At 42.4% G+C, this 16,520-nt stretch overlaps 1 protein-coding gene across 1 annotated transcript in view; it reads right to left on the bottom strand.

The window, feature by feature from the left end:
- LOC126470030 (dedicator of cytokinesis protein 3) overlaps positions 1 to 16,520 on the bottom strand; it is a 1,043,796-nt gene that overhangs the window by 823,633 nt on the left and 203,643 nt on the right. The window contains exon 2 of the mRNA XM_050097517.1: positions 10,251 to 10,334. Within this exon, the coding sequence (XP_049953474.1) occupies positions 10,251 to 10,334 (84 nt within the window). The remainder of the gene's footprint in view (positions 1 to 10,250; positions 10,335 to 16,520) is intronic.

Consider the following 16,520-nt stretch of genomic DNA (forward strand, 5'->3'; position numbering starts at 1 on the left):
TCATTCATGTTAAAATGTAATTACCATTTTGGATCAAATTTAATATAAGAATTCATGAACTGGAAAATAATGGGCAACTTACGATAGTCTATATTTTCCTCAGGATACTTTTGTTCCCACAGAATAACCTACACTCAGTTCGAAATAACTTTCGTTCCCACACACGGGTCTGACACCATGATCGTTCTTAGAAAACGAGGTAAAATTTGGAAACTATTAAATTTGATGTAGCAATAAACTAATTGACGCAGAAAAACTGTCTCGTTTCGGAGTGTATCAGACGCTAATTCACTGTTTCTAGTTCCGTCCTCAGTCTTTTACGACGTACAACTTGCTTCAACACATACAAACCGCCTACCAAGTTCACGAAACTAACAGTCTTCAAATTGCCCTTCATAAAAAAAACCATTGTACGTCTTCCAGAAAGCTACAGCTGTAGTGGTGGTGCGGCAAGTAGCTGTGCCGTTTCCCACAGCCCTACTGGCTCTGTTCCAGCCTCTCTGCTTCCCAATTCACAGCGCTTCACTAAACGGCTTTTGACTTTCGTCACAACCAAAGTCTTTCTTGCTACGCTTGTCTCTAAATATAGCTTACTGCTGTACGCTGTATGAAGTGGGACATTAATATTGGGAAACTCAACACGAAATAAAAATAAGGGCGTGAGGGGGGGGGGGGGGGGGCGGGGAGCAGAATTTGATATAAAACGAAAAATTTTGCTGCAGTCTTGTTCACTACCATAGTAGCTTATAATAATGTAATTTTTTTCTGCGACTTTAGACATGAGAGAGATTCATAGTAATTGAAATCGGCATCACATTAGTTTCTTCAAGCCACTAATCATTTCATGTAATGTTGAAAAGCCTGTTTGTCGTAGGCTGATGGAAATGACACGGATAGCGATATACATCGTCAACCGGACCAAGACTACACATCACGCGAAAGAGAAAATGCACTTTATCGAGTGAAAGCGTAGTGTTGTCAGCGCAGCGAGAAATACGGACTACCGTTGCCAGATCCCGTTACATGAAAGGTCTGAACAAGACGCAAATTTTGTGTTAGTAGTACACCATCCGCCCAGAAGGTTTCGAGATTGATTTTATTCCTGGCATATAAGCGTTGTCAGCGCAGTAACTACGTTGACAGCTTGAACTAAAACCTACAAGCAACAGATGGGCATTCAAATCAAGTGTTCCAGACATTTCCACGAAGTTGTGAAGAAGAGAAGATTGCGTGCATAATTTGTCCCGCACACCGTGACTCCCGAACAAAAACAATGAGGCATGTATGCCTGCCACGACTTTCTTGAAACACACAAGGACGATTCTTTTGCGGGAAAAATCATCACGAGTGACGAGGCTATACTATCATTACAAACCTAACAGAAAATGACGAAGTGCATACATCGTCAAGAAGGGTGAACGATTTGACGACATAATAGACATTCAAGCCAATGTGATCGAGAGTTGAACGATATCCCAGAGAAGGACTTTCCTGACAGCTTCACAAAACACGTCAGAACACTGTTGCAGAAGCAACGAAAAAAGCATACCAAATTCAGAAGAACGCAAAATCCCCAAGACTGGCTAAGTTTCACGGAAGCTCGAAATTAAGTGCGGACGTCAATGCGAGATGCTTTTAATAGTTTCCACAATGAAATAATGTCTCAAAATACGGAATAAAACCCAAAGAGAGTCTGGTCGTATTTAAAGTACACCAGTGGCAAAAAACAGTCAATACCGTCACTGCACGACAGCGATGGAAAAGCGGAGTTACTAAATACAGTTTTCCGTAATACCTTCACGAAAGAAGACGAAGTAAATATTCCAGAATTCGCAACCAGAACAGCTGATAGCATGAGTGACATAAAAGCAGATATCTTAGGTGTTGCGAAGCAACTCAAATCACTTAAGAAAGGCAAGTCTTCCGGTCCAGATGGTACACCAATCAGGTTCCTTTCAGACGATGCAGATACAATAGCGCCTTTCTTGGCAATCATATACAGCCGCTCACTTGACGAAAGGTCTGTTCCTGAAGACTGGAAAGTAGCACAGGTCACACCAATTTCAAGAAAGGAAATAGTACCCCATTGAATTACGGATCCATGTCACTCACCTCAATTCGCAGTAGGATTTTGGAGCATATACTGTACTCGAACATTATGAATCACCTTGAAGAAAATGACTTATTGATACATAACCAACACGGATTCAGAAAATATCGTTCTTGTGCAACACAGCTAGCTCTTTAGTCCCATGAAGTAATGAGTGCTGTCGACAAGGCATCTCAGATCGATTCCATATTCCTAGATTTCCGGAAGGCTTTTGATACCGTTCCTCACAAGCGAATATTAATCATATTGCGTGAATATGGAGTATTGTCTCAGTTGTGTGACTATGTTCGTGATTTCCTCTGAGAGGTCACAGGTCGTATTGATAGACGGTAAATCATCGAGCAGAACAGAAGGGATATCGGGCGTTCCGCAAGGAAATATCATAGGCCCTCTGCTGTTCCTGATTTACATAAATGATCTAGGCGATAATCTGAGCAGCCTCCTTAGATTGTTTGCAGATGACGCTGTAATTTACCGTCTAGTAAAATCAGCAGACGATCAATTCCAATTACAAAATGATCTAGAGAGAATTTCTGTATGGTACGAAAAGTGGCAACTGGCACTAAACAAAGGAAAGTGCGAGGTCATCCACATGAGTACTAAAAGAAATCCGATAAATTTTGGATATACGATAAATCGTACAAATCTAAGGGCTGTCAATTCGACTAAATACCTAGTAATTACAATTACGAGCAACTTAAGTTGGAAAGACCACAAAGATAATATTGTGGGGTTGAAACAAAGATTGCGCTTTGTCGGCAGAACACTTAGAAGATGCGACAAACACACTAAAGAGACAGCCTACATTACACTTGTCCGTCCCTTGCTGGAATATTGCTGCGCGGTGTGGATCTTTACCAAGTAGGATTGACGGAGGACACCGAAAAAGTGCGAAGAAGGGAAGCTCGTTTCTTTTTATCGCGCAATGGGAGTGAGAGTGTCACTGGTATGATACGCGAGTTTGGGTGGCAATCACTGAAACAAAGGCGGGTCTCTTTGTGGCGAGATCTATTTACGTAATTTCAATCACCAACTTTCTCTTCCGAATGCGGAAAAAGGTTCAAATGGCTCTGAGCACTATGGGACTTAACATCTGAGGTCATCAGTCCCCTAGACCTTAGAACTACTTAAACCTAACTAACCTAAGGACATCACACACATCAATGTCCGAGGCAGGATTCGAACCTGCGACCGTAGCGGTCGCGCCGTTCCAGACTGAAGCGCCTAGAACCGCTCGGCCACACCGGCCGGCGAATGCGTAAATATTTTGTTGACACCCGCCTACGTAGGGAGAAATAATCATCATAATAAAATAAGAGAAATCAGAGCTCGAACGGAAAGATTTAGGTGTTTCTTTTTCCCACGCGCTATTCGCGAGTGGAACGGTAGAGTAGTATGAAAATGGTTCGATGAACCCTCTGCCAGGCACTTAAGTGTGAATTGCAGAGTAACCATGTAGATGGAGGTGTAGATGTTCGTATGGTTGTACCAACGTTGTGTGTGTTGCACTCAAGTGTGGTGAGACTATGTAGAACACCTGACGCATCAAAACCGACCATGTTTACTTTTCTCTATCTTTCAATGATCCAGTCTCGAAACTTTCTCGGACTGGCGCACAGTGGGCCAACTCGCTCAAAGCCTGGACAAAATAGAAAGAAAGGTGCATGTTCCGACTTTAGGCCGACGAAAACTTGTGTATATTGCACGGGTGCATACCCAATCAATAATAATGAGCGTATGTCATTGGTGGCCGGGAGACCCCTCGCGGGGCGGTTCGGCCGCCGCTCCACAAGTTCTTTAACGCCACTACGGCGACTTGCGAGTGAATGAGGATGAAATGATGATGAAAGACACACAACACTGTCATCTCGAGGCAGAGAAAATCCCCGACCCCGTGCGCGGGAAGCGAGAACGCTACCGCAAGACCACGACCGCGGACACCCAACCAATGTTGTGTTACAATTCCAGTCTCAAGTCGACACGATACGTGCTGGGACAGTTGACGGTAAACAGCGAATCGGAGAACGACACATTTTTCAAATGTCGTTTCTGTGGCCTGTTTAATATATGACACCGAATCTGCGTAGCTGTCTGGATACAATACGATAGGGACCACTCCAGAAGGTACGTTTATCACATTTTTAACTGGTGTAATGACGTATAACGACTTAAAACTAAACTACAATAGATATTATCCGAAATCGTTAGGTACAAAATTTCCTCTGCGTGGCTCCAATTTTGTAAATGAGTCTCCTGCTACCTCGATAGTATAGTGAACGAGTTCAAATATATTTGCGTGCAAATACTTGCGCGTTTTTTATAGACAGCCATTTTTCTACCGGGCGACTGTGTCACACGGTATAAATGGTCCCTCACTATTGCATTTATCTCAGACTATTATCTGCATAAAAATGTCATTTGAGTTTTCTGTCGAATTCTAGGGGAGCTATTCGGATTTGTGGTCATAAATCTTTTTCGCCAATTGGCAAATAATTTCTTTACGAAATCAGAATTTCCCCGAGTAATATTGTTTCCTTCTTTCGCGAAATCCTGCAGATGTATTCAAATTTTGTACAGAGAACTCTAGAATTAAAACACAGAAATCTAGAACTAAAATATAGCTATCGAGAACTCTGAAAAAAGTATATTTCTCCAAACTCGGGTGCCTCGGACTTCTAATATTCTGCAATAATGCCCGATGTCGAAATCAGTCCACATGGATTTGATGCACGGAGATTTTAGACGCAAATATTCCCGTGCGAAAACGATGCATGACCTATTCCATCGGCTTTGGCATCTACGGACCTATTCATTTCGAGATTCCAGAAAGTGACAATTGAAGATGAACAGATATCACCTTAGGTAAAAGATCTGCTTTTCAAACCATCTCCCAGTGGACAACCCGATACAGACCCTTCCGAAAGCAATAATGACGCAAGCGACGAGTATCACGGTGATTTCGATTGAAAAATGTAAAATATCGATTATACATTTCAAAAAAAAAAAAGTTCAAATGGCTCTAAGCACTATGGGACTTAACATCTGAGGTCAGTAGACCCCTAGACTTAGAACTACGTAAACCTAACTAAGGACATCACACACATCCATGCCCGACGCAGGATTCGAACCTGCGACCGTAGCAGCAGCGCGGTTCCGGACTGAAGCGCCTAAAACCGCTCGGCCATAGCGGCCGGCTAGACATTTCAATATGGCATGGTTTTGTACCAGAAGTTTTATTCGAATTCGCTAAATGTATAACTTTAGATCCGCCATTTCGAATTTTAATTCCGACATCTAATTCCTAATTAGTGCCTCAAAGAATCTAAAAAGAACAGTTTTGGAGGATTTTATATCCATTTATCTATTATGCCAAGGTTTTAGAGCGAGTTGGCCCAATGTGTGACCGGGTATGTCATGGCGTCATTACCAATATGAACAAAGTCATATTGTTCATCAGAAGTTCTACGATAGACAGTATGTTCGTTGTATAGTTTCATGCAGGGAGTATAATCACGCTGCACAGCGTTGCTTATAAAACTGAAAAGGACGTCGGACTAATACATCACATTGGCCACACCCAATTGCGCAGAACACACTACAGAGACACCAGTGAGCTAGCGCTGTGATCACGACACTGGACTCGCACTGGGGAGGAACAGGGTAAAAAATCTTCGTCCAACTATCCTGATTTAGGTTTACAGTAATTTAGCTGAATCGATAGTGCTGAATGGAAAACAGAAGAACCCACAATACAATTTCTATGAAGATAAATAGTATGACTTTTTACAAAAGTGAGGTCCAAAGAACGCATATGTACGAAAATAAAAAAACTGGTTGCTAAAAGCCAAAAGAGCCATGAAGAGTGAAAGTGCAGCTGTGATGTTTGGTTTGTGGGACGCTCAACTGCGCGGTCATCGGTGCCCGTACAAAATCGTAATTTTTTTACACTCCAATATTTTACGCAGCCCAATCTAGCCACTTTCACGAATGATGACAATGATGTGTACAACACAAATTCCCAGTCTCCGGGCAGAGAAAATCCCCAATCCGGCCGGGAATCGAACCCGGGACCCCGTGATCTAGGGGCAACAACGCTAACCACTTCTTTTTTTTTTTTTCGTCATAGTTCGTTGCATGTGTTCGTGGCGGACGTACCCTGACGCCCGTTGAAGTTCTTAGTTGATCCACTCATTCAGGTTTTATTATTATTATTATTATTATTATTATTATTACAGAGCGCAGCTAACCCTCTGTCCAAACACGCTCAGCTACCGTGCCGGCATAGACCACGAGCTGGATTTTCCGCTACACCCTCTCCTAGCAATGAGGGAAAATCGGTAGACTTCATATAAATGTACGAGAAGTAATGAACGTCTATGGCAACTGATGACGCTTTGTAAATAAAAGCGAAACGCGTCTGGTGTGAAACAGTCTTAACCCAAGCATCAAACGCCGAGCTGTAGTCGCTTGAAGTTGCTATGGCTTTTAAATCATATAACGAGCTCGCCTCGAAATGGGCGCTTCACTGTAGCAGTGCGCAGAGTTCAATTTCTAGCCAACAGATGGCCCTTAAATGTATACTAAAGCGAAGCACAGGCCATGTCCGTTATGCGGTATCTGAGCTTACTCATCAACTAACATGGCAAATAGAGTAGTTCGTGGTCATGATGAGGGGGGTTCACACAAACTAGTTGACAGTGTTTCCAACAGTGGAAAGTAAGTGTGTGTGTGTGTGTGTGTGTGTGTTGTCCGCAGCTCGTGGTCGTGCGGTAGCGTTCTCGCTTCCCACGCCTGGGTTCCCGGGTTCGATTCCCGGCGGGGTCAGGGATTTTCTCTGCCTCGTGATGACTGGGTGTTGTGTGATGTCCTTAGGTTAGTTAGGTTTAAGTGGTTCTAGGGCACTGATGACCTCAGATGTTAAGTCCCATAGTGCTCAGAGCCATTTGAACCATTTTGTTTTGGTGTGTGTGTGTGTGTGTGTGTGTGTGTGTGTGTGTGTGTGTGTGTGTTTGTGTTCAAATGTGTGTGAAATCTTATGGGACTTAACTGCTACGGGCATCAGTCCCTAAGCTTACACCCTAGTTAACCTAAATTATCCTAAGAACAAACACACACATCCATGCCCGAGGGAGGACACGAACCTCCGCCGGGACCAGCCGCACAGTCCATGACTGCAACGCCTTACACCGCTCGGCTAATCCGGAAAGGAAGTAATTTGTCATTCAGTGATTCAGATTCTGAAGAACCGCAAGCAGTAATTCAAAGTGCCCTTCAATATCAGAGGGGAATGGGTGGCGTAGACCTGGAAGACCAGATTCTTCTTGGTATGTGCAGTTTCAACTCCTTCATTCTGTATCAGAAGATCGCTGGACGGAAAGAAAACCTGCTACATCGACTTTAGAACCAACGTTGCACAGCAACTGCTAAAAGAGTGCACAGCTACCTGAGTACTCTGTTCGCAGGCGACCGTCAGCGAGTACCACCCCTATGAAGACTAGGCAAAAACATGGACTCATTGCCAGATGCACATACCCTCAACAGAGAAGGAAAAAATTCTCAGGAAAGTGTGTCGCGTGCTACTTAAGAGGAAGGAGAAGTGAAAGATCATGGCAGTCTAAAATGTGTGGTGTTGCTCTTCATTTAGAAGACTGTTTTGAGATCTACCATGCCCAACGGTCATACTAGCTGATATGTAATAAATCTGATATCACAGCAACCAGTACGATATTTAAATACGATCTCATTAAGTGAAAGTGTAGTAAGATTCAGACAAAAAACAAAGAAAATTCATATATAACAGCTATTATGGCCGATGGCCATCCAAATAAACATATCACAAATATTCTTTTATACTTTCTTACACAGACGAGATTTCCGCTGTATTTACTAAATAACGCAGGAACTGTACACTCTGAACTACGTCAAAATGTATTGTGGTTTTCACGCAACACTCCCATCGAATACCACGACGCCTTATGAAGCTTTTCCTTTCCCCATCCGCACCAAAACTGAGTTAATAAACTGAGTTAATGCTGCCCCTTTGTGGACAAGACACAGGAGCTAACGTTGTCAGCAGGCGAGGCGCCGAACCTAACGTTGTCAGTGCGCGGCAGGATGGCGAGAGACAGTGTTTCCGCAACACGGTCTGCTGCGGCCTCGCCTGTTAACTACAGTTCCTGTGCTAGATACGCGCCCATGAATTCGTCATCACAGGATATCTGCTTTCATCTACATGAAACACTGCAAATTCTTAGTTTTCGTCTATTCCCACGTTTTAAAACAAACGAACGTTGATAAACTGCTTGCTATACATAGAGTATGTGCGACTCGAAAATTTCACATATTTAGTTTTCCTGATATGGTCCTACGGTTCTTCCTACAATGTCGCCTCTTCATTTTGTGGATACAAAAATAAATGCTCGAGAAACCATTTTCTTAAAAGGAAAGAAAATGGAAACATTCCTCAAAACGTTTCTTCACCGACACAATCACCAAGAAATTTCCCACTATTACCGGTTTCAACAGTAATCTTCAGAGTTAAAGTGCACAGCCGGCCGTGGTAACCGAGAGGTTATAGGCTCTTCAGTCTGGAACCGCGCGACCGCTACGGTCGCAGGTTCGAATCCTGCCTCGGGCATGGATATGTGTGATGTCCTTAGGTTAGTTAGGTTTAAGTAGTTCTAAGTTCTAGGGGACTGATGACCTCAGCAGTTAAGTCCCATAGTGCTCAGAGGCAGTTAAAGCGCACCTGCCGAATATGCAGTGACAACATTTTACGTTCTCGCGATGACTTACGCCCTAAAAACCGATAAGCTTAAGTTATTTACTGATTATGCCCGTGAATATATATTTATTTTTGAAAATCTGTTTTTCACTATAGTGTCCATAACCACACTAGTTTTACTTTGCAAAATGTTTCTACAAATCTTCCAACAACTTTTTTTTCCACATAGTAGTGCAAAAAATACTCAATTATAGGATTTGGAACTTGCACAGAGATGAATCTTTTTTTTTTTTTCAGAAATATATGAACCAAAAAATTCAGCTACTTTGAAGTTTATTCAATGCGGAATGTAAGAAATGGCACTGAGCACTATGGGACTTAACATCTGAGGTCATCAGTCCCCTAGAACTTAGAACTACTTAAACCTAACTAACCTAAGGACATCACACATATCCATGCCCGAGGCAGGATTCGAACCTGCGACCGTAGCGGTCGCGCGGTTCCAGACTGAAACGCCTAGAGCCGCTCGGCCACAGCGGCCGGCGGGAATGTAAGATACAATTATGTAACTTACATTGGGTCATATAAAACAAAACGATAATTGTCAGTTTGTGGTGGGCTGACATATTGTCAGGCACGAAGAGATGAAGTGTTCCAGCGTAAATTTCGAGGGAAAGGTGTGGCGATGGTGTATTTTCAGGGGATTCACGAGTGTCTGGTGCTGGACACTTGTCGCAATACTTGATAAGAGGTGCCCACATAAACTGGTTTTTATCAGAAATATTGACCCTTAGACGATGTGTCTAATAGTGTATTTTAAATACAACAGTATGCCGTCTTAGGCACTGTATAACATTAAAACACTTGATAATGGCACTTTAAAGCCGAAATAATGATCGTGTAAATGTAACACTGCAAATAAAAAAAAGTCTAATGGCGGTACTGACTTTAAAAAAGAAATGATTCGTATTTGCAAGAAATTATGCTCTTCATCTGATGATTATATGGATTACATTGACTTTAATGAACAGTTGCATATGTCAAAATTCTGCAGTGGAAACTAGCACCAAATCGTCGACGTACATTCTCAATGTTGGACATAATCATTGGTAATGGAACATAGTTAATTAAAATAAATTTAGCTCATGATATAATATTAAAGAGCTAGTAGCTATGACTATCTCTCTCTTTCCATTTGGTCGATTTTATAAGTGTAAGACAAAAATGGCGAGGGCAAAATAAAATACAATACAATACAATACAATACAAATCGAAACGGCGAGCGGGTGTCTGAGGCCGTTGCTGATGCGGTTAATACACTGCTTTGTAGTACTATTTCGACCTGGTGCAACATCTCCGGTAAACAATGATCAGTAGTAAACAGAAATATTGTGGACATAGTAATTCATTACTTACCGCCACATTCTTCTAGTATCTGTACTGTTTCGCCGATTTCCAGTGGCAAGCCGTACCTCGTATCACCACGCCAGTTGTATATAACTGCAACAAAAGATGAACAAATTGCGGTCACTCCGTAAAACTGGATTTTAAGATGCTAGAGTTTTGTGTCACAACACCACCAGACAAGTTTCATTGTCGCGGTGGACAGTTGTTAAAATGTTTTGGCTCTTCAGAGTAAGTTACTTAACACAGGTGTTGACCTAGAGTCTTTCAAAGTAGGTCATTGAGGTACTCAAACATGTTTCTGATTTTTAATAAACTTACGCGTTGCAACTATTAACTGTCCAAAATTCATGCAGGAACTGAGGCGATTGACAGCGACATTATTAAATCCATAAGAAACGTAGGGACCAATTATTTCTGGCGCTATATTTTTGTATGAAGAGTTTAGAGATTTCATCATTTTCCAAATGGATTAAATGTATTTGCATAATCATCGTGTTGTACGAGGAACTGCACTATGAATGCGGCAGATATCTGTCGTACTACCTTCAATACTTCCTTCTTCCGCCACTAAGCACCTGTTGCACACATTGAACAAATACTAGTGCTCGGGTATTGTGCTTTTCTTATACTGTTTCTGCTTAGAAACTAAAATGTTATTTGATTGCAGCCGAAGTTGCCGACGGAAACGTGCACATAAGCAGACCACATGGCAGATACTTTATAGTATTTCAAGTGGTAACCTGGTATGTATAGCATTTGCTTGGAAATGTAAGAAGAAATTATAGATTACAGCATTAAAATCAGATGCAGTATTCGAAGTATAGTCGAAATAAAGGAGTCAACTACGTAACAACATTAAGCCCGCTGAAGGCTGCTGAAAGCCCGAAACGCATCCTGAGGAAAATAAGTGCTAAAAATGAGTGTTATTGTTCAAACCAGTGACCTGCCGGAGTTGAGAAAACCGCGTAAAAACTAATTCTAAAAAAAGGAGGCCTACACTGAAAGTTTCAATGCCACTGTCACACAGAGACTCTAGGTTGGCCTGTTTCAACATTAACAAGACTATAACATTCTACAGTCATTTAGTAAGCGAGCGCTAAGAGGCTTTTGGTTTCAACATATAACCAACAAACACATCAGACCGTTTTCGACGGCTTGACGAAAACATGTGGATGACTCCAAAACCCGTCATGCACAACTCAACATCGAAAATAAAACGAGCTAAATTTCAAAGGAAAGAAGGCTATAGGGTATAAAATTCCTTAGAGACTGAAGTCGTCAGAGACGGAATACTAGTCCATTAGACGATAAGAATGGAGAAAAGGATTGGTAGTGTTCACGTTGCAGAAAATATCTCGTCGTAATTGATTTCAGGAAACAATGTAAAATGAAATCAGGATGGGTTAAACCTTAAAACAAGATTACTAGCAAAACCTTTCCAGTATTTTGTTCAACAAACTCTTACGCAGCGCATGAGAACAAACCTCTTTCATTATTATCCACTGAACACGACGATAGAATATTAATGGCACATATATATCTGTGCAGTTAACGTAGCTCTGATATTACATGTGGGATAACTATTTAAACAGGGTGACGTGTGTGTGTGTGTGTGTGTGTGTGTGTGTGTGTGTGTGTGTGTGTGTGTGTGTGTGTGTGTGTGTGTGTGCGCGCGCGCGCGAGATGAACAAATAATCATAGTCACTTTCATTCGAACGCTTACTATGAAATAATTAGACAACTGCTACATTACTTCCTGTCCTGGCCACAGAAGGGCATCCGGACGCCCTGTAAAACTAACTTACCCAAACCTATAACAAAATGCCGACCCGCGATACACGGGAGGCGGCCAAGAAAACGAGGAATTAGTGTCAAGAAAATCGCACTGTACTACGGAAAATTTTGGCACTAACTTCGATAGCCAGTTGGAAGAGCTATTTAGATTGTTATATGACGCGAGGGGCCTTTCCTAGCCTCGAGTAGAGAACACACTGCGAGAAAACTGTTTGTTCCACCAGACACCCGCTCCCACGGCCGATATTTGTTTCGTTGTGGAGCAGTCGTCCATTCTGTTCCGAACAATCTCCGCATTAAGTCCGCGCTCGTCTGTATAAAGTTATTATAGAAATTATAACTACGCGCCCCCGTATGGCTGTTTGCTGGTAAACGTCGTATTGTAGAAAGGGCAATGCGGATCTTTTAGGGCTCGCCCGCGTGGGTGATTTTTCTCACCGTGACTGTTTCGTCACTCTCGCCCAGTCTGTGAATATATGCGTAGATGCGCGCATCCTATGACGTGACAGCCGGGAGATACTTGCCTGTCAACTCGCGTACAAGCCCGTGCAAAATTGTCACTGCGCTGCCAAGATTTGATAGCCGTGCGTGCAAGGGTGACAAAATTGTCACATTACATCCATTCTCCGCTTCCCAACACAATGACACACAAACATGGCATTAACGTCTTTGCACAATGTGACTGTGCACAAAGACGATGGAGATAATGCTATTCTTATACAATGAAGCGCCAAAGGAACTGGTACGGGCATGGGTATTCAAATACGGCGCTGCGGTAACGCCTATATAAAACAAGTGTCTGGAGCAGTTGTTAGATCGGTTACTGCTGCTACAATAGCAGGTTCTCAAGATTTGAGTGAGGTTGAACGTGGTGCTATAGTCGGCGAATGAGCGATGGGACACAGCATCTCCGAGGAAGCGATGAAGTGGGAATTTTACGTACTATTTCACGTGTGTACCGTGAATATCAAGAATCCAGTAAAACATCAAATCTCCGACACCGCTGCGTCAGAGAAAAGATCCTGCAAGAACGGAACCAACAATGACTGAAAAAAATCGTTCAAGGTGACAGAAGTGTAACCCTTCCGCAAATTGCTGCACATTTAGACATGTTTACCAGTTTCTTTGGCTCTTCAGTGTAGAAGAACATGGCAACAAAAATTTGAAGGATGGTTTGAACAAATACGAAAATCAACGGATGGGAAGAAATCAGTCAGATAATATTTTTGAGTGCCCGGACAACTTGTTTAGCTGGGACGGACAGTTTCATGTTCGCATTTTTGTATGGTAAGCAGATAAAATGCGAAATACTCATAATTACTTAAAACGTACTACACTCATCCGAAAATACTGAAAAAAATTCTTTGAAGGTTGTTGAAGTTTATGAACCATTGTGTAAAACTTACCTCTTATTGGCCAGTCATTCCAAAGAGTGCGTACTCGCTATTCTTTATCTTTGCTCTCACGAGTTCGCAAATAATATCAGTCTCTTCAAAATCCATATTAACAAATGACGCTTGGATCTTATATATATATATATATATATATATATATATATATATATATATATATACATACGTCACCAAAATGGAATGCACTCACGAAGGATGGCTGTCACGAATATATATATATATATATATATATATATATATATATATATATATATATATATATATACTCGTGACATTGCCGGAAATAATTTTGGCACGGTCAAAAAAATCAAGCGTGCGCGCTAGCCATTATAGAAGTTGACACAACTGACTGTTTCGAGTGATATTTTTATAATTAGACAAGGTGACTAGCAGATTAGCGTATCTCATATTTCGTATAAGTTTTTGTGAGAAGCGGAGCAGTAAATCTTTCCAGTTTTGGGGCGTACAAATATACTTTTTAACTAACCGGCCAATAATGATTACGCTTGGTAGAGTTGAACATTGGACAACATTAGATTTTCAAATCGGGAACGTTCAAAGACTGAATATACTTCAGGTTTCCCAGATCGAACTTTACCTTATTTCTGGAAAGGCATGCCTTACTATCAGTAGCTTAACTATAGACAGTGGCTTTTAGAAGACAATGCTGAGCAACAAATGAACTGAAGATTAAAGACGCCGGCCGCAGTGGGCGAGCGGTTCTAGGCGCTTCGGTCTGGAACCGACCGACCGCTACGGTCGCAGGTTCGAAATGGGTGCGTGTGATGTCCTTAGGTTAGTTAGGTTTAAGTAGTTCTATTTTCTTGGGGACTGATGACCTCAGATGTTGAGTCCCATAGTGCTCAGAACCATTTGAAGGTTAAAGGTAACTCTTCTAGACTACTGTGTGAAATCTTATGGGACTTAACTGCTAAGGTCATCAGTCCCTAAGCTTACACACTACTTAACCTACATTATCCTAAGGACAAACACACACACACACACACACACACACACACACACACACACACACACACACACCCATGCCCGAGAGAGGGCTCGGACCTCAACCGGGACCAGCCGCACAGTCCATGACTGCAGTTCTAGACTACTTTCAGGCCATTGTTGCATGGACGCAAAATAGATTTGACAAATAACTACTTTAGATAGTAGAAAGCGAACATTGCATAAAAGAAGCAGGATGTGATTAGGTTGTTCTACGCTTAACAGTATTTAATTTTCCATTTCCCGAACTTAAATACCGGACTGCCGAGGTGAAAATAGAAGTGCCGCCCCCAAAAAGGTGCGGTATTACATCGTTGCAGAACTTGGAAGGGTACAGCACTCCATGTGAAGAGCCAAAGACAGCATGGCGTGTCTTTATTTAATGTATTGCAATACATATAGAAAGATTACAAAGCTACTGTATGTCAAAATTTAAACACAGGTCCTCAGCATAAAACAACACAAATGACAACAGCTATATACGGATATAAGGGTCTTTTACGTATGTTATCACACCACTCGTCGTTGTCAGCAAATCTTCAAAAGGATACTTCTAAGCACGTGCGGGATTATGTTCATATAACATTAGAAACTGTCTGTCGTTCCGCACAACAGTCACACGATGGTGATGAAAATTGCCTCACTTGTGGAGAGTGTCTGCAAATCTTCCATGGCCCGTTCGGATGCGGTTCAGGGTAGTCCAAATTGCCCGACACTGGTCGAATCCACGGGGTTTCTTCTGAATGCAAGGGGCAGTTTCAGGCATTGTGGAGTGTGGAGGTCAGTGGCGTGGGGCGGGGCAATGACTGCTCGCGTCCGCGACAATGCACAAGTCACAAGTGCCTTCTGGGTGGTGCTAAAGAACAGTTACTTCAAGGCAAATATCTAAAGCTAAGGAGCAGAGACAGCCAGATAACCTCAAAGATCTCCTTGCTAAAATGAATTTGTCACAAGGCACGGCGTGTCCCTTTTAGTGTGTCAACAGTGCTAGTGCCCGTGGTATTAATCCTGACAGCTGGGTTCTCTTGCAGTCTGTAGTTAACAGTAAACCTGAACCATTGTGTATTGTGCTCTTATCCCCTTGTGCCATATTCCACACAGCCTTCGTATTCGGGGTCACTAAAGCATGACAGTGAGTAGGGTTGAACCAGGAGAGCGCTGCTTCGAATATTAATAATCGGAAAAGTTTTCACCACTTAAATTTGGGCATCAAACGTAGCACAGGTTCTTGCGTACGGTTTCCGATCAGGGAATCAATGTCTTCGCTTCAAGCATACGCCTCTTAGCTGTTAATTATACACTGGAGGCATATGGCTGTGTTCCACATCTTCATCTACGTTGTTGGTGATCAGTCTTCTGTCGCAAGTTTTAAGTGTTCCACCAACATTTACGCTCCAGAGACACTGCAGTTGCAAGGAAAGAATCGCATATACTTTCTGAAAACAGTTTGGTAATAAGGAAACGGGTAACGTTGACAGCACTTGCGCTGGGTGTAATTTAATTTAACGTGTACTGAATGTTCCACTGTAGACTCACTATCCATTCCCAACTGTGAATTGACGTGAAAATTTTCTAAGTCTAGGGGACTGATGACCTCAGATGTTAAGTCCCATAGTGATCAGAGCCATTTGAACCATTTTGATTCCAACTGATTTCTCATACACAAACAGCAGTTGACCGGTGTTGCCTGGTGAAACGTTGTTGTGATGCCTCGTGTAAGGAGGAGAAATGCGTACCATCACGTTTCCGACTTTGATAAAGGTCGGACGGTAGCCTACCGCGATTGCGGTTTATCGTATCGCGACATTGCTGCTCGCGTTAGTCGAGATCCAATGACTGTTAGAAGAATATGGAATTGGTGGGTTCAGGAGGGTAATACGGAACGCCGTGCTGGATCCCAACGGCCTCGTATCACTAGCAGTCGAGATGACAGGCATCTTATCCGCATGGCTGTAACGGATCGTGCAGCCACGTCTCGATGCCTGAGTCAACAGATGGGGACGTTTGCAAGACAACAACCATCTGCACGGACAGTTCGACGACGTTTGCAGCAGCATGGACTATCAGC

This window comes from Schistocerca serialis, chromosome 3, assembly GCF_023864345.2.
Source record: "Schistocerca serialis cubense isolate TAMUIC-IGC-003099 chromosome 3, iqSchSeri2.2, whole genome shotgun sequence".
Classification (NCBI taxonomy): Eukaryota; Metazoa; Arthropoda; class Insecta; order Orthoptera; family Acrididae; genus Schistocerca; species Schistocerca serialis.